The sequence below is a fragment of the Rhynchophorus ferrugineus genome, unplaced genomic scaffold (assembly GCF_030347505.1).
Source record: "Rhynchophorus ferrugineus isolate W39M unplaced genomic scaffold, kcgeb_rfMv2 rfM9, whole genome shotgun sequence".
Classification (NCBI taxonomy): Eukaryota; Metazoa; Arthropoda; class Insecta; order Coleoptera; family Curculionidae; genus Rhynchophorus; species Rhynchophorus ferrugineus.
The window spans coordinates 358,776-384,470 of record NW_027472588.1 but is presented as its reverse complement, the minus strand read 5'-3'; the positions used below and the strand labels follow the sequence as shown (position 1 = coordinate 384,470).

Sequence of the window (25,695 nt, the reverse complement as noted above, 5' to 3'; positions counted from 1 at the left end):
ATTGGAATTTGCAATCCGGAATAATCGTCGGACGATCGTCATTTTTGACGCTGCCTGCGAGTGGGATAGAAGGCTGAGAGCATATTTTTAATAATAAAAGCCATAACAGAGAGATACAGATAGACATTTATAGAGAGAATTTAGTATGTCAATACATCCCTGGGTATAACCCATTATTTCAACTAACCTTATGAAAATACATCAATAGTACGTCAGCCACCAGCTAGAGCTAGTCAATTCATTAAAGGACTTTGTCCATCAAGAATAATAACAAAAATTGCATTGACTGGTTACAATTAGAAGTATATTTTAGTCGTTATATGTTTTAGTAATAACATCTACTTTAGGTGAAGTATCCCTTGAATATGTGGGACATAAATATGACATTTGATACAAAAAATTCACAAAAGCCGAAGAGAATAAACCGAAAGATCAATTGACTGCAGCTGTAACTGTTGATAAGATTTTGCAGTATGCTAGAGTGGTAGAGAATAATACTCTAAGGATAAATGTGTTGACAAGAGTTGACAAATTGTTTCATAAAAATACATAATATTAGTTGTAACGACACCCTCATGATCTAACGGCTACTGCTGTCAAGGTAGAAAAGTGGAACAAAGAATCTTTCTATTTAAAATAAAATAGGTTTATGTTTTGTACAGTGATGTCTTGACTAATAATTTAATTACTTTTATAGATTAGATACAACTAAAAAGATTCGTAGAGTCATTCTAACAAGCAAATTGAATAAAACTTTTCCATGTCCATAGTTTTTTGTTGGTTACTATAAAACTTTCCATGAATATTTGTTAAATCTCAATAAAATTTTACAATTCAATATGTGTTTTTATCCTTGTTATTTCTTTACTTTTGTAATTCCACCCTTATAAACTATAAACAGTGCATATATCATTCTTTAGTTAAAATAATCAAGTCATCGTTTCATATTTTAAATACTAATTAAAATCCACCTGTTAATAAACGAAAGTGTTGCATAAAATTGCACAAAGTAAACAATTTGTCATATTCTCTTAGAAAATTTTATTGCAAATCTGAAAAAAAACTGAGTGAAAATCACCATACTAGAAATAGTATATAATAAATAGAAATTAGTAACATTTCATTATTGTACTTAACACAGATTCCTTCTTTTAACTGAAGAAGAAATCTTTACTTTAACATATCGTATTGAAACATTTTTATAGAAAGTCTATAAGCCATTTTTCTATAAAGATTTGATATTATCTAATATTATTCCATCCTTTTGAAATGTTCGAGGTATGAACATTGGACGCAATCATATAAACTACTAATTATTGGATTGAATTGCATTTTTTAAACATATTTATATGGAAAATAAATATAATTATATATATATATATATATATATATATATATATATATATATATATATATATATATATATATATATATATATATATGAGAGTGAAAAAATCAATGTTAAATTTCTGTATTACGTATAGTTTTTAAGATATGAGACATAAACAGAAAACCACCCATTTTTTTGAAAATAATCTGCCATCGTATAACTTAAAAACTAGTGCTTGTATAAAAATTATTAAACCACCAATCGATTCCAACAATTGTAGCTGTATAATTAACTGTAGTTTTTAGATCTACTACATTGTTAAAATGAATCATATTTGATAACATTTTTGTTCAATTATTTTATTTAGATTCGAATTTTGGTGTATGTCAAAGACAAACTGAACTAAAACTCAGAGTTGATGCGGCAACATTGCGTCGTTTTCATGTCGAAAATTTATATGACGTATGTACAAGATAACTTTGAACAGACTATATGTATCTTCGTTATGGGGAGAGAGAAGTAGAGAGTGAGTAGTAGAGTTGCATCCCCAACATCACTGAAACAATTGTATGTATCCGTTGGAACAATGTATCCGTTGGAACATTTCGTTGCAAACTATTCAGTTTTTATATTATTTTGTCTCCCCCCTGAATCTCATACCCATTAAACGAATACATTCGACTTTTACGTTCTATCAGCTGGTATTTGGAGACTGCTGTCCGGTGCTATGTCACACGTTGAGACTGTCGTGACAAGCTGTCGTGGCTGCTCGTTATCTGGACCCTTTCTCTACTATTTTATTGCCATTCGTTTTCTGATAGCAGTCGACTTTCGTAGAACAGGATTTTTTCACTGTCGACCATTGCTACCGCTATAGTTTTAGATGTCAGACTAACTCGCGTTAAATTTATAAAAAAATCATCATGGTAATAGGTAGAAATCAAAAAACGGTTCTTGGGTGATATTTTTGTTGATAGAAATCAGTTTAGTTATCCATAAAAGCACGCGATAGGAACATAATCCGATTTACACTAATCGGAACTCTGATATGTTATCAGTACTATTATATGATTAATGTTGGCAACAATGTCTTTCTTTGCGTAATTTAAGGCACAAAGACGAATGTTTTTATTTAAATTAATAATGTAAAAATACATATAACGAAATAATATATATATATATATATATATATATATATATATATATATATATATATATATATATATATATATATATATATACCCCAGGAATAGCAACCATCAACGTTTCACTATAGCCAACTTCTCTATTGACGTCAAAAGGCGTAAAAACTCATGGAACAAAAATGTTCATAAGTTAACTCAATTTTTCCACACAGACAAACTTTCGAAGTCACTGTGAATAATACTGTTGTGTTCGAAGGACAACACGTTCTAAAGAACGCTATGGTTAAGAAGGTCAGATTTCCAACTGAAAACGTCAGATGGAGTCTGACAAGATTTACTCAACAAAAGACTCAACAAAAAAATAGCAACACCCGCTTTATTTTAATATCTACAAAGTTAAGTCAGTTATTTGTACTTTGATGGCTCTAATACTCCTTCTTACTATTACTACACAATTCGTTGGAAGTTATACTCAGTGAAGTTAAAGTAAAGTCTCTAAGCTTCATTCTGCAAAAACCAAATGATTTACGCTAAATAGTGAGAGTAGTGCCGCTCTGAATTTATTCCTGGACCACCCTGTATAAGTACGCAATTTAATTTATTTATAAAAATGTACGTAGAGCTTTTAAAATCCCGTGTAATATTTTCTTTATTGAATTGATGTTTGTTTTAACGAAACCGCGATTCCCTCTAATCTATATATAATAATCTAATAAGAACGAAAATAGAAATGTAATTTAAAAGTATCTTATGAGTAAACAGAAACGATATTTTATGATGAATAATACAATAAAATTGTTTTAGTTTTGCTTTGTATGATGTGACTCAATGATAGAAATACACTTCAAACATTTTTTTATAAATAAAATATGAAACATATTACCACCTTATAAATAAGGATGACATTCTGTATAATGCTACAAACTTCTCGACAGATCTGCTATTCGCTGACACAAAAGCTGAGGGTTGGAGCATTTCTTAAGGCATTATTTATGAATAAATGAAAAAAAAATGACAACTGAAGAATCATGTACTCTTGCATATGTACAGAGAACCTCATAGTTGAAGTAAATATAATAAAGAAGAATAATATTCAAACATCAGTAGCTCTGAACAGCATAGATGATGATGCATGTTATACGAGCTTATTCAGCGCGATATCCCCCTGGAAACCATAACGGGTGTAATCCAAAGTGCCAGTGAAAAGTATTCGGCCAGAGTGTCAGACCATTCGAATACATTCGTCAAATAAATGAAGTATAATACTACTTTATAAGTTAGTACAGAGCTATTAAGCAAATACTTATATTGCCTATTGGGTACATTGTGGAATTCAAAGAGAATAATTAAAATAAACGAGCTATAATATGCCTTAAAACGACTTGCTACTTCCTTATTTGATCGATATTAAAGAGCGAAAATCATCATTTTTGTCATACAAAAAACTGCAGTCCAAATATTCCTTAAAATACAGTTTAAATATTTTTTTAACCATATTTTTAGACTATGTACCCATATTTTTTCAAATAATTTTATTAGGTGCCAAATTTCACGCTTTATTTAAAATCAGATTTTAAAAACTGATTACTAAATATGATGTCGATGACTAACTACTACGTCTTCCTATACATTCAACGAAATATCTACGTTCTTGTCTGTAGATCAGAGATGTTATGGATATTTAATCGCCGAAAAAAGCTATTGGTCTTATGGGTGATTATTACAGAATTTGAAATGTATATCCATTTGAGGACACAAAAACAAAATAATATTTCATCTTATGGATTTCAAATATAGGTTTGCACTAAAACATCAAACCAACCTGAATTACGACGCTGCCGAAACAACATTTTCCTTCTCATTTTATTCTAATTAAAAAGAAACACAACGCTGTCCGATAAGTTCGAGCATGTAATCGAACCAGCCTGTCAAAATCATCCGGTTGTCAAACGTATGTAAAATTCTTAAAAACAATAGTAATAAGAGGTTATAACTTTAACGTATAAACTATTCTGGCTGTATAATTAACTGTAGTTTTTAGATGTACGATAACATTAAAATAAATTATATTTGATAAAAAAAATTTCATTATTTTACTTAGATTAGAATTTTGTTATAGGGAACAGACAGAATAAATTAAAAGTCCGAGTTGATGTGGCAACTTTGCGACGTTTTAACGTCACAAATTCAGATGAAATAACTTTGAAAAGACTATATAATTTTGGTGTTTACCCTTTATGCGTTTTGCTTAATTAGTTTATCATAATATAATTCAACAGCTTCTAGCATTTGTGCTGATGCAGGTACGACAAAACAATACTTATAAATTTGTTTGTAAATTAAGATTGTACTTAGCATATCTAATCTATGATGTAATAAAAATGCTTATTGTAACTTAATTAACCAAATCATTATTATCACACAATAAATGTCCTGTATGTACGTATCAAATGAATTAATCTGTAACTCATTGAATAGGTAATGATCCAGGAAACGATCGATCAGTGACAAATGAGAATCGAATTGTCCACGCACTAATAATGCAAACTGACCGACTGAAATCGATAAATAAACTTCTGAAGCAAATCCAACGGGAAATATCATCTGTCACTACTGTATAATCGCCGGTTAATATATGACAGCACGGACCAACGTTCATTGGCCAGTTTCCTATCAGTCAGCCATTGAATATTCTTATAACGTTAGATAATAGGTTTAAAGAAACGACTAAATGAGGTTGTAGATATATTAGATTGTTCGATGAGTTTTTAGAGTACCATTTATTATATTGTTGAAAAAACAAGATAATTAAAGGCAAATTATATGTGTATATGTACAAACATAGGTCTGAAACTAGGAAAAATTGGCCGAAATTTGTCTGGATTTAGATAGTGGTTTTTGTTGTCTTCCAACTGTATTTTTGAATCCTCCATATAATCGTTTCAACTTCACAAAATATAGTTTTAGTACAAAAAATAATAACACACAACTGATTAAACTGAATCATTTATTATAGATGATCTTAAACTAACATAATTGGTACATAAAACCAATTACAAATGCTAAAAATTGTTGAAGAGTTTCAGTTTGAATTAGCTAAGTGTCGTACCCTCAACGTAACTCATGGAAATCCGGTGGATATCAGGACAAATGTTTCTTGAAGATAGGACCATATGGGGGGGGGGGAGTTTGTCGACCATAACAGACATGATATTATAATAGTTAATAAAAAAGATATAACTATTCTAAACAACAACAACTTACTCACAAAATACAATGAAGAAATATTTAAATGAACATCATCATCTAGCATGAGTTTTGTTGCACAGTGATGTGTTCAATTGACAGATTGTCTGGATATAGATTGGCATTTTTATCGTCTTCTAACTGACATTTTGTAAGGATATGGTTTGGGATATATGTTGCTTTCTATCTAACAGGTATAGCTTTTGTCTCTCTTATTACCTTTTAGCTAATATATGAACGTTTAAAATATAATTTTAAAGTCAATAGTCAATCATTTCCAGAATCTGATAAAAAATCAGTTCAATACGATACAAACAAATATATTTGCATGCACTTACACAAAAGGTAAACTCTAAGCCCAACGAATACCTCTATCTCTATGAGCTCGTCGGATGGTGGTTTAAAATTGATCTAATATGGGAGCGCGCGCGTCATCGAGCCCACGAGCCTGATCATTTTTATTCAGTGTTCCTTTCCTTGGGCAAAACGCCTCTCAATGAAATCGGTGCAACTATCGTTTTCCTGTTTGGCAGCGTGAATTAAACAACGCGTGTGGTACCGCCTTATTCTTGTAACGAACACGAAATCTAGAACGTTATTTTGTTATCGGGCGGCGTGAGATTACATCGCAGGAAACTCCGAGAAAATTGGCTATTACCCATTCACATATCTAATTTTTTTGTGGGTGCGTGTTTGGATGAATAAGCCAAATATTTTCGATAAGATCACTGATAATCTAATTATAGGAATTCCCTTTAAAATATAATATAAACCTCTTGACCCAAATTCGTGCAAATATATATGATTAAAATTATCTAATAATAGAACTTTGGATTGTAAAACAGAAATTTTATTTTTTTATATGTACATTTTGAAAGTCTCCGTTTTACCAACAAGGCTTTAGCTGGACTGGAACTACTGTTTAAAATAACCAACTCAGAAATCATCCCAGAATACATCCGGTCTTTTCCCAGCCTGGTTACTGGCGTGATTGTGATGGTCGTTCGTTGTCGGATTTTCCATTATCACCCATAAATACGTCTAGAAATACAAGTACAAATATAAAGTACATCCATGCCCCAGCATCTTTCGAAACCGCGACTATCTTAACAGTCGGAGGACCGTCCTGTCGCCTTAACCACTGCGCCACCAAGCCGGCAATCAGAGGCTTTATAGAAAAAATTCATTTCGTATAATATAATGATAAATACATATTTTATCTGGTGATTTTGTGGGTGTTATATATTGCAGGGTGTTAAACCTATGTGTGCCACCTGCCTTCTGGTCTTGTCTTCCTTGTGGGTTTCTTCCCTTTTTTTACTATCTTCTATTTAGATAAATCGCTCAGAATATACACTCATTTATTGAAAATACAGTTTTTATTTTATAAATTAAAAACCAATTTCTATGATATATCACATAAACAGAAATACATTCATTTAGTGAAAATACAGTTTTCATCGAATAACTTAAAAACCCATGGATACATAAAAGTTAGTGTACCACCATACGATTCAGCATAAAATTCTTTACAAACCCTGTAAATTTCGTTAAGTTACGACTACTTCAGAGAAAATGACAAAAGAATAACTGAAAATGGCAGAAAATCGCAAATTTTCACGACTATATATATGGAAAAAGTGTAAAAAAAATTTACCCCTCCGATCTAGATAAATTTCTGAAAATATATGTCTTTTAGGGTGAAACAACCGAAAATCCATGTTAAATTGCTGTAGAATTTACAATTTCTATGATATATTACATAAACAGAAATACATTCATTTAGTGAAAATACAGTTTTCATCGAATAACTTAAAAACCCATGGATACATAAAAGTTAGTGTACCACCATACGATTCAGCATAAAATTCTTTACAAACCCTGTAAATTTCGTTAACTTACGACTACTTCAGAGAAAATGACAAAAGAATAACTGAAAATGGCAGAAAATCGCAAATTTTCACGACTATATATATGGAAAAAGTGTAAAAAAAATTTACCCCTCCGATCTAGATAAATTTCTGAAAATATATGTCTTTTAGGGTGAAACAACCGAAAATCCATGTTAAATTGCTGTAGAATTTACAATTTCTATGATATATTACATAAACAGAAATACATTCATTTAGTGAAAATACAGTTTTCATCGAATAACTTAAAAACCCATGGATACATAAAAGTTAGTGTACCACCATACGATTCAGCATAAAATTCTTTACAAACCCTGTAAATTTCGTTAACTTACGACTACTTCAGAGAAAATGACAAAAGAATAACTGAAAATGGCAGAAAATCGCAAATTTTCACGACTATATATATGGAAAAAGCGTAAAAAAAATTTACCCCTCCGATCTAGATAAATTTCTGAAAATATATGTCTTTTAGGGTGAAACAACCGAAAATCCATGTTAAATTGCTGTAGAATTTACAATTTCTATGATATATTACATAAACAGAAATACATTCATTTAGTGAAAATACAGTTTTCATCGAATAACTTAAAAACCCATGGACGCATAAGAGTTAGTGTACCACCATTCGATTCAACATAAAATTCTTTACAAACCCTGTAAATTTCGTTAACTTACGACTACTTCAGAGAAAATGACAAAAGAATAACTGAAAATGGCAGAAAATCGCAAATTTTCACGACTATATATATGGAAAAAGTGTAAAAAAAATTTACCCCTCCGATCTAGATAAATTTCTGAAAATATATGTCTTTTAGGGTGAAACAACCGAAAATCCATGTTAAATTGCTGTAGAATTTACAATTTCTATGATATATTACATAAACAGAAATACATTCATTTAGTGAAAATACAGTTTTCATCGAATAACTTAAAAACCCATTGACGCATAAGAGTTAGTGTACCACCATTCGATTCAGCATAAAATTCTTTACAAACCCTGTAAATTTCGTTAACTTACGACTACTTCAGAGAAAATGACAAAAGAATAACTGAAAATGGCAGAAAATCGCAAATTTTCACGACTATATATATGGAAAAAGTGTAAAAAAAATTTACCCCTCCGATCTAGATAAATTTCTGAAAATATATGTCTTTTAGGGTGAAACAACCAAAAATCCATGTTAAATTGCTGTAGAATTTACAATTTCTATGATATATCACATAAACAGAAATACATTCATTTAGTGAAAATACAGTTTTCATCGAATAACTTAAAAACCCATGGATACATAAAAGTTAGTGTACCACCATACGATTCAGCATAAAATTCTTTACAAACCCTGTAAATTTCGTTAACTTACGACTACTTCAGAGAAAATGACAAAAGAATAACTGAAAATGGCAGAAAATCGCAAATTTTCACGACTATATATATGGAAAAAGTGTAAAAAAAATTTACCCCTCCGATCTAGATACATTTCTGAAAATATATGTCTTTTAGGGTGAAACAACCAAAAATCCATGTTAAATTGCTGTAGAATTTACAATTTCTATGATATATCACATAAACAGAAATACATTCATTTAGTGAAAATACAGTTTTCATCGAATAACTTAAAAACCCATGGATACATAAAAGTTAGTGTACCACCATACGATTCAGCATAAAATTCTTTACAAACCCTGTAAATTTCGTTAACTTACGACTACTTCAGAGAAAATGACAAAAGAATAACTGAAAATGGCAGAAAATCGCAAATTTTCACGACTATATATATGGAAAAAGTGTAAAAAAAATTTACCCCTCCGATCTAGATACATTTCTGAAAATATATGTCTTTTAGGGTGAAACAACCGAAAATCCATGTTAAATTGCTGTAGAATTTACAATTTCTATGATATATCACATAAACAGAAATACATTCATTTAGTGAAAATACAGTTTTCATCGAATAACTTAAAAACCCATGGACGCATAAGAGTTAGTGTACCACCATTCGATTCAGCATAAAATTCTTTACAAACCCTGTAAATTTCGTTAACTTACGACTACTTCAGAGAAAATGACAAAAGAATAACTGAAAATGGCAGAAAATCGCAAATTTTCACGACTATATATATGGAAAAAGTGTAAAAAAAATTTACCCCTCCGATCTAGATAAATTTCTGAAAATATATGTCTTTTAGGGTGAAACAACCGAAAATCCATGTTAAATTGCTGTAGAATTTACAATTTCTATGATATATTACATAAACAGAAATACATTCATTTAGTGAAAATACAGTTTTCATCGAATAACTTAAAATCCCATGGACGCATAAGAGTTAGTGTACCACCATTCGATTCAACATAAAATTCTTTACAAACCCTGTAAATTTCGTTAACTTACGACTACTTCAGAGAAAATGACAAAAGAATAACTGAAAATGGCAGAAAATCGCAAATTTTCACGACTATATATATGGAAAAAGTGTAAAAAAAATTTACCCCTCCGATCTAGATAAATTTCTGAAAATATATGTCTTTTAGGGTGAAACAACCGAAAATCCATGTTAAATTGCTGTAGAATTTACAATTTCTATGATATATTACATAAACAGAAATACATTCATTTAGTGAAAATACAGTTTTCATCGAATAACTTAAAAACCCATGGACGCATAAGAGTTAGTGTACCACCATTCGATTCAACATAAAATTCTTTACAAACCCTGTAAATTTCATTAACTTACGACTACTTCAGAGGAAATGACAAAACAACAACTGAAAATGGCAGAAAATCGCAAATTTTCACGACTATATATATATCGAATTTCGATCACATGGCGAGCACTAGTATGCATTAAACGCTACAGTGTTTGATATATTTAAATAGCAAGATAAAAACAAGTCGTGTCGCTTTTCCTTCGTGTCGCGGTCGCTTCCTTCGCATACGCGTTTTGCCTTTGAGGAATTGGACGGATATCTCTCTCCGTCTACCGGCGACTGGTCGAGAATTTCTTAAATCGTCACGTTGTCCCTTTGTCGCGGCATTTACATAAAGGAACATCTCATCAGATTACGAGATTGACCGTTTATGAATAATTTATTCTTTGGGAAGTGATTTCGCACTCTGTCGGCTATACCTGGGAATAAACTACGAATACGTTAGTCTGCGTATTTGAATAATGAGCGTATGAGCGTAGTGATTAAAACGTACTGCCGATTAAATTAACCAAATCTTGAAATCATTAGGGCCTCGAATGCAAGTTGGCAAACAAGCCTAGAGCACTGTCTTTCTCTTCAAATACGGCCGTTTTTCGGCGATTTCGTCCTTCAAATGGTCCAATAACGCTATGTAATAGTCGCTGTTGATATTCCTTCCTTTTTCAAGGTAGTCAATGAAAATTATTTCATGCGCATTCTAAAATACAGACGCCATAATCTTGCCGGCCGAGTGTTACGTTTTCCCACGCTTTGGAGAGGGTTCATCGTGTGCAGTCCACTCGGATGACTGTCGATTGGAATTCGAAGTGAAATGATGGAGCCATGTTTCATCCATTGTGACATATCGACGTAAGACACGGGTTTATTGCGTTTGATCATCTTCGAACACTGCTCCGAATCGTCAACTCGTCGTTGTGTTTGGTTAAAAGTGAGCTCGCGCGGCACCCACTTTGCACAGAGCTTTCTCATACCCAAATATTCGTGAACGATATGATGTATACGTTCAATTGATATCTTTAGAGTGTCTGCTATTTCATTCAATTTCAATTTACGATCATTCAAAATCATTTTGTGGATTCTTTAAAAAGTTTTCGTCGGTAACAAACTCTTTTGGGCGTCAACCGTGTTCACCGTCTTCGGTGCTCATTTCACCGCGTCTAAACTTAGCATATCAATCCTTGATGGTTCATTTTCCTGGAACAGTGTCCGAAAACTCGACATCAAGCCAAATTTTTGCTTCAACTGTATTTTTTCCCTTCCAAAATCAATATTTTAATCAATATGCAAAATTCCTTTTTATCCATTTTTTTCACAATAACTAAAGTTGCTTGACTCAAAATGCTATAATTCACAAACTAGTGATACGACAGCTGTCAAATTTATACACGCATCTTTTGAGGGTTATGGCTAACTAAAAAACATATGGATGTAATTTTAGTAGCGCCATCTATGTATCAGACCGGGAACTATTTAAATGATCTGTTTGTTTCAAAACACTAAGTTTTTAATATCGGTATTTCAATATGAAACTCAAAATTCGATAGGAATTTTCGATATCGTCTTTTACAACTATCGATATTTTTCAATCCATTCATTCATTTCCTATCTCGATATGTTTTAGAAATCCTACGCAGTTACCTGTATTAAAATTTTTTCGACCTAAAAACTTCCTTCGCATTGAACCGTCAATGCCTCGGTGGATTCAAGAAGTCGTCGGATCTTAATTATAAAGTAAAACATTATCGTAAAGAACATCCTCATAATTTAATTCCGTCTGTCCATAACGTCCATACATGTATAATAGTAATTTATTATGAACTGATAATTATGAATTTCTTCCAATTAACCAATACATTTTCCTACATTTTACCTCTGAAGTTCTTTTCTTTCTTCCTTCCAGCGTGGTTTTGCATCAAGATTCATTTCGTAATATATTTTCCGATACTTAGCAATGTTGCTATATCAAATGATAGTATTATTTATTGTTACTGATACTTGTACGACCTTGTATTTCCCAAGTTTGAGTCCACTTCTGGCTGTAACTAATAGTTCGATATGTTGTTTCGTCACATTTTCTGTCGCTTATGAATACATGAATACGTCGTCATATCTTATCGAACGCTAGTACAACATCTAACAATACAGCTGAACATTTTTACCTTCATAGGCATTCCTATTCGCTGATGACAAATAGTTCGGGCCGATATGATGAATTATATCCGTCGATACAAAATCACTACCAGCTCCATAAATACCCGCAATTCACGGATTCGGATAAAATTAACTCGTGTTATACGCAAGAGAAAAACAAAACGGGACTTAATGTTGAAACAGGGACGATAATAGACACGGGCGCATTGTTATTTCTGGAAACTACCTGTCACCGGACGGCGTTATCCAGGAAATGGGGTCGGCAAAAGGCGGCTTCGCCGCTCGCACGCCTTTCCTGCTCACTTTCCTCGGCGTACGTTCGTATTCTCGGAACACGGAAACGACCTCGTCGAGACCAGTCTCCGTTTTCGAATTAGAATCGGTTTCGAGGGCCGTGGGCGACCATTCTTACGCGCAAATTTGCCCACCGGCCAGTACGTCTCGCGTATGAACGTACCCTGCTAAATTACGTACGCTCTCTCGCGCCGTTTGCATGCAAATGGACGAGCGAGACAGACTTACCGAAATACCATACTCGCATTTCTAAGTTGAGAACCTGGTTACCGTCATCTAGAACCCCTGGTTCTTCATTTATTTCCTTCACGGAGCTTTTTTTTCATTTTTTGACTATATATTAGGAATGTGAATTAATTTTAAAGGTTAATTTCCGAGGTAGTCCTCTTGGAACCAAATTATGATATGTTGGGAAAGAAGGAAAATCTAAGAAAAACGTCAAATTTCAAAGGAACGTACAATGTTTTCACATATTTTTATTTAAAATAATGAGATATTTGTGTATAGTGTTATGGCTCAACTGATATGACAAAAAATCGGAAGTACTTCAGTGTAAAAGCCACTCAGTTTGCTTTTTATGCACTAACCATATCATATGGGAAATTGTAGACAAATTGTAAGTAACTGTTTCTATGGTGTAATGATTAAAAAGTTAAGCTCACACGCGGGGGTCGCGTGTTCGATTCTCAACAAGGTAGCACCTTTTGTTGTTCTAGTTTAATTGAAATTTTTATCAAATCACCTAGAATAGGTAGCGGACCCCAGTGCCTGAAACGTTCCTTGATTATTTTTTATTTTTTAGTGAGTTCCTTATTTATTTTTTGAATTTGGTTCAATTTTTTTCGGTTCCATTCGGTCGTTATTTTCAGTTCGACTGATTTGGCTACTTTTTACTATCGACTATTTCAGTCATGACTATAGTCTTTCTAAAGTAGCAATGAACTCACGTCATTTCAATTTATGACATCAAAATGGTGCAATGTGGAAGCATTTAATATTGACATATTACCCATTTTAGTCTATTTTAGCTTCGATATATAACAACATTCTACTATATATAAAATATAATTTATTTTAATATTATAGTACATTAAGTAAACAGCTACAATAGTTTGTATATTAGAGCTATTTTATTATATTTACATTGAAATCTTTTTTCTATCCAAGTATTGTTTTTGTTTCCATTAGATAACATATTTACCTTTTTATATTTAGTTCTTGTTTCATTCATTGCTATATTTTCTTGGCAAATCATTCTGATATCACTGTATTTCTTCTTACTGTCTTCTATTACTACCTGTGTAGATTTTTCTTGATAAAATTAGATTTAATCACTGCATTCTCACTAATACATTTCCGATATCTAGGAAATAGTATTATTTTCATATTTAGCAAGAGAATCTCTCAAAATTTATACGGGAACGAACTCCATCTACTATCACGAATAGAAAAACAGCCGAAGTGTGGATTTGACTGAAATATGAATTATTATTATTGTCGATTTTGTTTTTCGACTGACTGGATATTGATGCTTCCGAAAGCTAGCATAATCAGAAAAACTTCTATCACTAAGTGGTCTAGCATTTCTGCAGTATTTCGCTGGTATATTCGTCACAAGTTTTCTTAAATCTGATTCTTCTGCTTTTAAAATTGGCTTCCAGACTGTCTTTTCATTTCTATACTCTGTATCTCAGGATCTTCTCATTTTCTAATTTTGGCTTTAATTTACCTTTCCTGGCTTTCATTACCTTCCATTTCTATTCTCGGCTATTTGAATTTGATTGTTATATTCTTAATTTTTTAAATTTGGATATGTATTCCTTCTGGCCTTACTCCAACTATCATTCTGTTTGTTATTCAGTACCATTCATCATTATCTTCATACTGTGTTCCATCTGATTAGATTTTTTTTGGTCAATACATCATCAATAAAAGACGATCTGACCCTTTATTACAATTTCATCAATAAATATTATGAACAATGTTAATCTACATACTGTCAAAGCCTATCGGTTTTTACTTAGTATATAATAATAATCTTGACGTATTAACTTAGCAACGTATTATCTTTTTACTGTTAAAAATACCTCACTGCACTACGAGATCAAATGGTTTCTTCTTTTTGAATGAAATGGTATCCCCTCCTGTCTCTTTGAGATTACGTTGATTTCCTGAGTGGTATCTGTTAGTCTCGCTTTAAGTAATCATTAGTAGTTAGTATCTAGACGCATCTTCGAAATTGCTTAGGTCTATATCGATTTCAGAATTTGTTTTTCTATATAATGTATTCCCACCAAGAGAGTTTTTCCTTGACGTTCATTCCAAGATACTTAGCGTTGTTGCTATATACAAACTTTTCATATTTAGTCCAAATCCTATTCAATCCGCCGTATTTACCTGCCGTTGTCCTCTCCGATTATAATTTATTCTAGTCGACTGAAGATGTTTCAGTAAAAAGTTTAAAGAAACGTATCAATTTTTCGATCTCATATTTAAATACGGGCAAAAATAAATAACAAAAAGCACTATTCAAATATACCTTTGTATAATTATTAACAATTAAAATTGATGCTTGAAGCTTCCTATTTTACGAAGAAAACTAAAAACTGCAATAGGGCAAAAATCATTCTTACTCATACTAAAAAGTATTTATATTCTGTAGATGATACTAACCCCACGAAGACGTATCATGAACTCTTGCATAGTTAACGTAATATTTTTGAAGACTCAAGACAACCTGTTATGTTTTTAGCCTGCAACTGCGATCCCAACGGTTCCAAATACTCATCCTGCGACCCCCATACCGGAAACTGTATCTGCAAGAACCACTACGAAGGCAGGAGTTGCGAGAAGTGCAAGGTAACAGCGGACTTGTTCGAAAATATCTTTACAATCAATAAAATGGTGTTATTTTTGGGTTCCAGGATGGTTATTGGAAAACCTTCAAGAAAGATTGCATCAAGTGTCACTGCAATGAGCGTGGCTCCGAAGACAATGTCTGTGATGGGGAGACGGGACAGTGTAAATGTCGGCCAGGAATCACCGGACAAAACTGTGATCGATGTATGGATTCATATTATGGTACTGTGGATACAGGATGTATAGGTAATGTTTTTTTGTTGTTATTCGATCAAAGGTTGGTTCAAAATATTTCGGTGGGTGCTTAACAATCATAGTTTTCATATTTTCAAAGATAATTTTAAGTATTACATTTAAATTGTGTTTATTTATTAATTACCCATCAACCTCTCGGGCTATTTAAGGTCTATTCTCAGTTTTACAAAATAACGTGACACTTAAGTAAAATATATAGTCTATTCAAAGTTTTTTGTACATACGTCATCTAAATTTGTGACGTCAAAACGTCGCAATGTAGCCACATCAACTCTATTTTCATCAACTCGAGTTTCAGTTTATTTTGTCTGTGACCTATAACACAATTCTAATCTAAATAAAATAATGAATCAAAAGTATTATCAAATATAATTAATTTTAACATTACTGTACATCTAAAAACTACAGTTGATTATACAGCCACAATAGTTTATAGGTTAGGGTTATAACCTCTTATTACTATTGTTTTCAAGAATTTAGCATACGTTTGACAACCGGACGACTTTGACAGGCTGGTTCGGTTACAAGTTCGAACTAATCCGACAGCATTGTGTCTCCTTTTAAGTAGAATAAAATGAGAAGGAAAATATGGTCTGATTCAGAAATGAATTTACAAATTGCGGCAGGCAATATATAAAATATCTTGGTGACGTATGTACAATAAAACTTTGAATAGACGATAAGTGGTCAAATACAAGATACAGAATATAAAAGACAACCTTACAATTTATTTTACAAGTATTTAAGTTAATTCAGTATTAGTAAAGAAGAAAATCGTATATTTGTTCAACTTTTGTCAGTTATTTTGTAAGCATTAATATACAATCATATCCTTGTTTTTCCTAACAAAAATAAAACAAATATAACATCAATATCAAATTTTATGACCAATAATTTAGGACCGAATAACCAATTAGAGCTTTGTTTATTCATGATCTGTGGGTAAAATCACGTAAGATGGTGTGCCAGGTAAGGCTTGTCTTAGAGTCATTGTTTTTACTACTGTACATGAAGTATTCAGTCGAGGCCGACTGAATCATATGTTCATATTTTCCACATCATAGATACTATGTTGAATTCATGTACTTATCATCCTCTCAGTTTCTCCTACGTATACTTTCTCACACTCACAAATAACAGTAAGTTCATGAGCTAAACATCAAAGGCGATCACGGTCTCTAGCTGTTTCCCAAGAAGAAGTATTTCCCGTATTTCTGACCATGTCTGCTGAGTACGTTAGATGTGACTGAACATCCCATTCAAGCGACAGCAGTATTAGATAAACTTGTTCGTGATTGCCTTTAGAGCCCTTTTGTTTATATTATTAGCACCAGGCAACTTAATTTCGCTTCGATTCCTCACACGATGACGATTTCAGCTAGTCTTGGATGTAAATAATCATTCATTTTACTGTTCTTTGATGTTGTTCAAGGCTGGCTTATCTAGTCTTCTCAATTTGACCATTACATTTTCCATTATATTGGCCCATTAATAAATATATTTAGGTATTCAGGTAGAAAATAAGGGTCGCAAAACTGTTAAAAATTGGCAAACAACAGTATATCCTTCACAGAGAATACAGGTTATCTTAAGAGAGAGACTTTACGTCTGTCATCTGCTTTTTTTGTATTTTTTTTAGCAACACGTGGAGGAATTTATACGAGTGATGTCAGCAGGCATAACAGGTCAATCGAAAAGTCCCCGGCCTGACACATAGATGGCGCTCTAGAATTAAATCCCTGTGATTTTTAGTTAGCCCTAACCCTCGAAAGATGCGTGTAAAGCTTTGACAGCTGTCGGATCATTAGTTTGTGAATTATAGCATTTTGAGTGAAACAACATTTGTTATTGTGAAAAAAATGGATAAAAAGAAATTTCGCGTGTTGATAAAATATTGCTTTTTGAAGGGAAAAAATACAGTTGGAGCAAAGACTTGGCTTGATGCCGAGTTTCCGGACACTGCCCCAGGAAAATCAACCATCAAGGATTGGTATGTTAAGTACATCATATCATTCACGAATATTTGGTTATGAGAAAGCTCTGTGCAAAATGGGTGCCGCGCGAGCTCACTTTTGACCAAAAACAACGACTAGTTGATGATTCGGAAGTGTTTGAAGATTATCAAGCGTAATAAACCCGAGTTTTTCCGTCGATATGTGACAATGGATGAAATATGGCTCCATCATCTCACTCCGAAGTCCAATCGACAGTCATCCGAATGGACCGCACACGATGAACCCGCTCCAAAGCGTGGGAAAACGAAACAGTCGGCTGGCAAGATTATGGGGTTTGTATTTTGGGATGCGCATGGAATAATTTTCATTGACTACCTTGAAAAGGGAATGACCAACAGCGACCATTACATAGCGTTATTGGACCGTTTGAAGGATGAAATCGCCGAAAAACGGCCGCATTTGAAGAAAAAGAAAGTGCTGCTTCACCAAGACAATGCACCGTGTCAAAAATCCATGAATTGGGCTTCGAATTGCTTCCTCATCCACCCTATTTGCCAGATCTGGCCCCCAGCGACTATTTATTGATCTCAGATCTCAAAAGAATGCTCGCTGGAAAGAAATTTTCGTCTAACGAATAGGTGATCGCCGAAACTGAGGCCTATTTTGAAGCAAAACACAAATCGTACTACAAAAATGGTATCGAAAAGTTGGATAGTCGCTATAATCAGTGTATCACCCTTGAAGGGAATTATGTTGAATAAAAAAAACCTAATTTTTTGCAAAAAATGTGTTTTACTTTGGTATGCCGCGGACTTTTCATTTGACCTGTTATGATTGATTATTTTTTTCGGTCCTTTTAAATATAACAGGACCTCGGTTCTAATATTTTTCAAACGTCTCGCGGGCCAGATGGCGCCAACGCATAAGTCACGGAAACGTCGCGGCTGACGGGCCGGATTAATGGCCGTCATAAAACAACTCAATTAGCTCGGAAATTAATAAGAAACTAGACGACGTTTTCATTTGGCGACGATAAAAATCGAAAATATAGGCCGGTTAATCATCCAGGCGGCGTTGCCTGGCAATGGGGCGATCGATGACGGATCGTTGGTATCGCCGATGATACCGATGACGCCCTGCCGCGCCGATTCGTTTTCGTTTCGAACGGCACTCTAGGGATGCGAAAAAATATCGATCTGTCGATATTTTTTTCAGCGGATATTTTTGGATATTCTTTTTAAATTAGAGTTCCTTAAATATTTTACAACGGGTACTGGATTTTAGAGGTCTAGGGTATTTAGGTGCTTAATTTTAAAGGTTTTTTAGAATATCGCAGTTATTACAAAAAAAATGTCGATACTTTGTCCTCCGATATATCAATATTTTTATAAAAAATATCGAAAACGATATATCGATATTTTTCTCGTCAGCCGACACCCCTGCGGCTCTCCGGGTAAATCAAATTTCATTTCTGAAACGGCGGAATCGGACTAGGGATGGCGAAAAATATCGATATATCGATATTTTTGTTAATTTTAATGGATTATTAAAAATCCTTCTATATATTTTCCTTTTATATATTTTAAAGTCTCCTTTTTACCAACGTGGCTTTATCTGAACTGGACCTACTGTTTAACGTGGGCTCCGAACCACGATGTTCAGCCACATCGGCCACTTAGGCCCACCGACTGGTGAGTGACCAACTTAAAAATCATCCCAGAAGACGTGACTGGGATCATTTTCATTGTCGGATTTTACACTCTTGCCTAGAATAAAGGCAAATATTAAACAATCAAACATAAATTTACGACCTTTACCACTACGCCAACCAAACTGGCGCCGCAATATTGATATTTTTGTTAACCGACATTAATACTTCATCTTAAAAGTTTATTAGATTTTTAGTACCTAATATTAATGGCTTATTAAAAATATCGCCATTTTTTAAAACAACAAAAATTGATTGAAACCAGAAAATATTGAAAATTTTTTTGCTCGATATATGGATATTTCTGTTGGGCACTATTTATGTTTGATTTCAAGGGTTTATTAAGCTTCCGGCACTTAATTTTAATGGTTTATTGAAAATATCGCTACTTTTTAAAACAAAAAAAATTGATTAAAACCAGAAAATATTGACATTTTTTGCTCGATATATCAATATTTTTGTTGACCAATATTTATGCTCGTTTTTGAAGGTTTATTAACACCAAACCGTTATTTACAACATAACTGTTTATTTTAAGTGCGCATGTGCTGAGCTAGCCAATCATATACCACATCTTGTTTGTGTCCCTGTAGTCAGATTGGCCTCGATATGCGACCGACGACAATAAATTACGAAGAGTCAGTTTGTTTTAGTAATTTTTTTTTCGGTATGCGTGCGTGTTGATGTTTTCAGTTGGGCTAGGCCGTACTAGATAGCCGTCCACGTACATCTGTCTGAATATCAATTTTATCGTTTACGAGGTAAACTAACGAGTCGTCCTACTTTAACGAAACCGCGTAACCTATATCCGTCCGGTGAAATCAAAAAATGATGACAATAAAATGAATAAAAGTCATATCTCACCACTGTGGTGGTTTCACTCGATATCGGGTTCATCACGTCACAAATAACTAGCGAACGACTTAGTGGCACTTTTATTAGTTCCATTTTTGATAGTTATTTTGCATCGTTTTTGTTGGGAAATTAATATTATTTTATCGATGTATAGGGGTAATTATATTTAATAAAACAAAATAAAACAATTTAACATGCTAAATAAATACAAACAGAGATCGGAATAAATGATATAATAACTACTTACACCATAAATAAGCGTGCGAGATCTTGACGTCGTGGTGGTCGGGTGACAGTTCTGAAAACCAAATGAAAACGTACCTGAGCAACCAATTCTCAACGACAAGTGTGAAATTAAAAATACAAGTAATATATAATAAGGATCGGTGATTATCACGACAGATACTTTTGTCATGATACTAATATCAAGTAATAATGATGTAAAACTGTACTAGCAGTTAATAGGACGTATCTACCAATAATGGTACTGATAATATATGGTATTGAGAATATCATTAACAGACAATGACAATGGTAGACAAGAGCAATCATGGTTAACGACAACTTTATTCTATAGTCCAACAATAGCAGACAACAGATAATAAGACAACAATAACAACCCATAATAGCGATAGGGAACACTAACACCTTCACAGATCCTGCCACTATGGGTTAGTAGGTCTTGCTAGGATAAAGCTAAAATCTCAAATAAATAAATAAGCAATACTCTTGATATTCGCTAGTATATTCACTTCTCCACCCCCGACTATAATAAACGTGCAATACACACAAGAAAAATAGCCAAAAACTCTAGATACGCCTCCACCAAGAGTCAGCAGGAACCACTTTCAGTGACGTTTATGTATGTTTTAGATTATCATTGATACATAACTACACCTCAGTTACTTTGGCGACTTTGGCATCAGATTCTGACTTATAAAAGAGTTATAATTTATATGTTATAGTCGCAACCATAAAACTATTGTCTTTAATTTACAGTAAATTAATAATTATAGAAAATAGATAATAAAATATATAAAGAAACTGAAAGTTGCTTAGTGTTTGTTTAAAAAAACAAAATAATTCGAAGGTATCATGTTGTAATAATGACAAAAACACAGTTTGTGTGCGTGTTTTTTTTTTATTAAAATTTGCAGACTAATTTATATAAAGGATAGGGTATAAATTGGAGTTGCAATAATGAATAACATATAAATATACGAACATTATACACTTAATTAAAAACTTAAAAAATTAAAAACAGCAATACTTAAAACAATAAATAGAACATAATTCTTATTATATATATAATTAATACATTATAATTAACTAATAAGAAAAAATATCAGGATATATATAATTTATATTTCATTTGATGCTAAGACACTTTCAAACAGCAATTACAGGGTGTCCGTTGGGAAAATTCAAATTTTGAATTAGGATTACGTGACAAGGATTAATGTAGGGTAGTGGGAAAGTGTATGTAAATGAAATGGTGTGGTAGATGTGGTATATGAAAAAATCGACTCGCCAAGTTCATTTATTACGTCTTACGTAATACTCATTACGTCATAATTCAAAGGTATAAAATACTTCTTTGGTTTGTCTTAATTTTTATATTCTACTATCAAGAGCCCCTCTTATCCTCTCGTAGACAACCAGGTCATCTTACGTAATAGCTGATTTAGTTTTTGAAAGCGCTTTTGCGACTAAACCATTTTTGAAGAATGCTAATTGAAAAATATTGAAATTTTTCCTAGAAAACGTGAACTATATAACATAGCATTTAATGATGAAGCCCGTTTTCATCATTATTGGTCTTTCTCCTCCCAATTAGCCTGTACATTTTCCTATATTTCAATTCCACTTATTTTCTTTTATTCTTTATATGTTCCTTCCAGCGAAGTTTTGCATCAAGATTCAATCTGAGATATTTAACGTTGTTGCTATATGGAATGAGAGTATTATTTAATGTTATTGGTGCTTGTACGGTCTGTTTATAGGTGAACTACATATGTACAGATTTACTTTCATTAATTCTTATTTTCCAAGCTTTTGTCAAATTATTTATATTGTCACTTGCCTGTTGTAATTTTCGTGACGTGCTACTTCACTATTGTCTCCGACAGCTATAATCGCAGTATCATCAGCAAATGTAGCCATCGTAATAATCTTCAATTGTGGTATATCACAAGTGTAGAGTAGGTAAAGCATTGGTCTCAGTACATTTAATTGTCGTACACCTCGTACATCTTTAGCTTCTTTTATTGTAGAGTAAGCTTCTTCTTGTTTGACTCTAAACATTCTGGTTGTAATGTACGATTTGAATAGTTCGGTGTGTTGTTTTGGTAGCATTTTCTGTAGTTTATGAACAAGGCCTTCACGCCAATCCTTATCAAAGGCTTGTGCTACGTCTAAGCATATATATATCTAGAGCTGAGCATACTTTTTTACTTTCGTAGGTTTTTTCAATAACATCTGTTATTCTGTAGTCCTGATCAATTGTTGAATGCTTGTTAATAAACCCAAACTAGTGTGTTGATATTAGGTTTTTTCGCTCTATGATCGGTTTTATTCTTTTCAACAGGAATTTTTCAAAAAAAGATATTACTGGCAGCAATGATATAGGTCTATAAGCTTTTATTCCGTTTGGTGAGCACCGCAAATAACCTAAAAAAGTGACATCAACGATCGTTACCTAGTACAAAGGTTTACGTTTTTACACTTTCAGCTAGAAGATTATGTTAGAATGGATATAAATTACTTGGAGATTTTTTTAATACAAAATGTAAAGCCTGTTAAAAGGATTTTGATATTAATTTGTTGATTTTTCAGTTTTAATGATGACTTATGATTTTGATCCTATTGGATTCAAAGTTGGTAATAATTTTAATAGCAATTCAGTACACAACATAATACTAATATAAAATTAATATATAGTCCTTTCAATAAAACATCCAATTTACGTCATATATGATATTTCCAAATGCAGGTTGTAGTAAGTAAAATTCATTTTAAACTCTGAACGGATTTTTTGCTTCTCATTTTACCATAGTTAAAAAGAGACAAAATGCTCTCTGACGGGTCAGAACGGTTAACCGAATCAGCGTGTAAATTTCGATTTATCTTGCCAGGGGCGACACTGTTGTCAAATGTGCATAAAAATCTTCGAAACGTTAGTGATTGATGTGGCAATATTGCGACGTGCTGGTGTTAGCCTGCATTGGTTGTTTTATTGGATAGACTATGCAAGAAATGACCAATGATCAATGAATCTGTTATTATATGAATATGAGAATATTTCCTTTTTTCAGAATGCGAACCCTGTACGAAACCCGGTCATGTGTGTGGCAAAGGAGGAAGATGCGTATGTCCCGAACTAACCATCGGAAGTAAGTGTGACCGATGCATGTCGAATTCGTTTGGATTCGAACCCGAGATAGGTTGCAAGGTACCCACCATCCTTATTCGTTTTAAACTTATATATCATAGTTATGGTGTGATTATAGGCTTGCAACTGTTCGGAACAAGGCTCGGTTTCCTTACAATGTCACCAGACACTCGGCACTTGTTTCTGCAAGCCCGGTTTCCACGGAGAACAGTGCAACGCCTGCAGCTTCGGGTACTTCGGGTACCCCAAGTGTCGAAAATGTAACTGCAACGTACACGGTACGTCTTCGGAATACTGTCGCGACGGACAATGCCAGTGCGACAACGATGGAAAATGCGCTTGCAAGGTATTGTTGTTTCATTATCGGAGTCTGATCTTTCGATGTTAATTTGCGAAAAAATATTGCAGGAACACGTGAGCGGGGACAAATGCTCGACCTGCAAAGAGGGGACCTTCGGCCTGACGCAGGAGAACCCCAAAGGCTGTACCAAATGTTTCTGTTTTCTCAGGAGCAAGAGTTGTAGGGACACGCGATACAGCTGGGACAAGATTCGCGATCCCAAATCGTTGGATTTGAAGGAGGAGGTCAGCTCGGAAATGATCAGCTTGCCCAGGCAATTCACCGGTGACCTGACGTCTTCCTATGGAGGATACCTGAGTATCAACAGTACGGGAGGTCGTTTCACCGTCTACCTCCACGGCAACTCCATATCTCTTCAGTCCGAGATCAATACCGTTGAAACCAGAATGCACGAGAAGAACTGGAGATATACCGGTGGGAATCTACCGGAACATTGTCAGTCTCGGTTCACCAGGCAATGTCTGCTTCTGGTGTTACAAAATGTAACGACAATCATCATCAAAGGACAAGACATGAAGTAAGAAACAATAACGAATATATGCGATACGTTTTCATTCCTTTGTTAAAACTTGGTTTGATCAATGCTTATCAATTGTTTTTTTTTATTACATCTTACACTAGATAAAAGTAGTTTATTGCTATTATTCCGTTGTACATGCATTAATACACAAGCAAGATGACTAATACATCAGCATGTATTGGTTGAAAAAGTTGTAAATTAAATACAATTTATTTTTTCTCTTCCTTGAGTAAATTTATACCCAAAGACGAGTTATTTAATTGATAATAAAGAATACATATATATGCATATAAAAGATACTAATTAATACATCATGGGAAAAGGATTATGATTCAAATCGCATCTACTTACTATTAACGAAAGGTGTAGATTGGCTAATGTAGACAGGAATTCTATGTTTTCAATAATACTTCAGCTAATACAGTAATTTCTTCAATATTTCTTCAACTAATATTAATTCAATTCTTTCGCTAATTAATAGTTTCTTCTACTCCATTCTCCATAATACTCTCTCAACAACTTTATTCTTCCCATTTTCCAACTCTTTCCCTCCGTATTCATACAAATTACTGTCAGATTGTGTTCTCGTTGTGGAACCGTAGTATTTTATCGCTGAAGCTCCTTCCTCCCTCGGGTTCTTGGTGGTGGGGACAAGGCTGGTCCAAGAAACCCTTTTGTTGGCCCCCAATCATCTTTGTTGAACACGTCTGTTCTGTTTACTTGGTATCTTTTTCACAGATTCATTTTTCAATATACTAGGAACATTATGTTTTTTATCAGATCATAATTCTTTTCCATGTCATATATATTAAAAACTTCGGTTAAAAGGTCTAAAAAATTAGACCCTCTAACAATAGAACCGAAAGAATTCCGCAATTAGCGTAACTTACATTTTCACTCCGATTTCTTGCGTGTTGTCCAGTTGCTACTGTATTGCTTCCACGTTGCTGTGGTTTAGTAAACTTATTTCGAAGTCATCCTCTTACATTACTTAACAATAAGCAT

At 33.3% G+C, this 25,695-nt stretch overlaps 1 protein-coding gene across 2 annotated transcripts in view; it reads left to right on the top strand.

Annotated features, from left to right (window-relative positions):
- wb (wing blister) overlaps nucleotides 1-25,695 on the top strand; it is a 173,667-nt gene that overhangs the window by 121,042 nt on the left and 26,930 nt on the right. For both annotated transcript variants that reach the window (XM_076413869.1, XM_076413868.1), the window contains exons 15-19: nucleotides 15,539-15,645; nucleotides 15,711-15,891; nucleotides 23,733-23,869; nucleotides 23,928-24,155; nucleotides 24,218-24,687. In XM_076413869.1, the coding sequence (XP_076269984.1) occupies nucleotides 15,539-15,645; nucleotides 15,711-15,891; nucleotides 23,733-23,869; nucleotides 23,928-24,155; nucleotides 24,218-24,687 (1,123 nt within the window). The remainder of the gene's footprint in view (nucleotides 1-15,538; nucleotides 15,646-15,710; nucleotides 15,892-23,732; nucleotides 23,870-23,927; nucleotides 24,156-24,217; nucleotides 24,688-25,695) is intronic.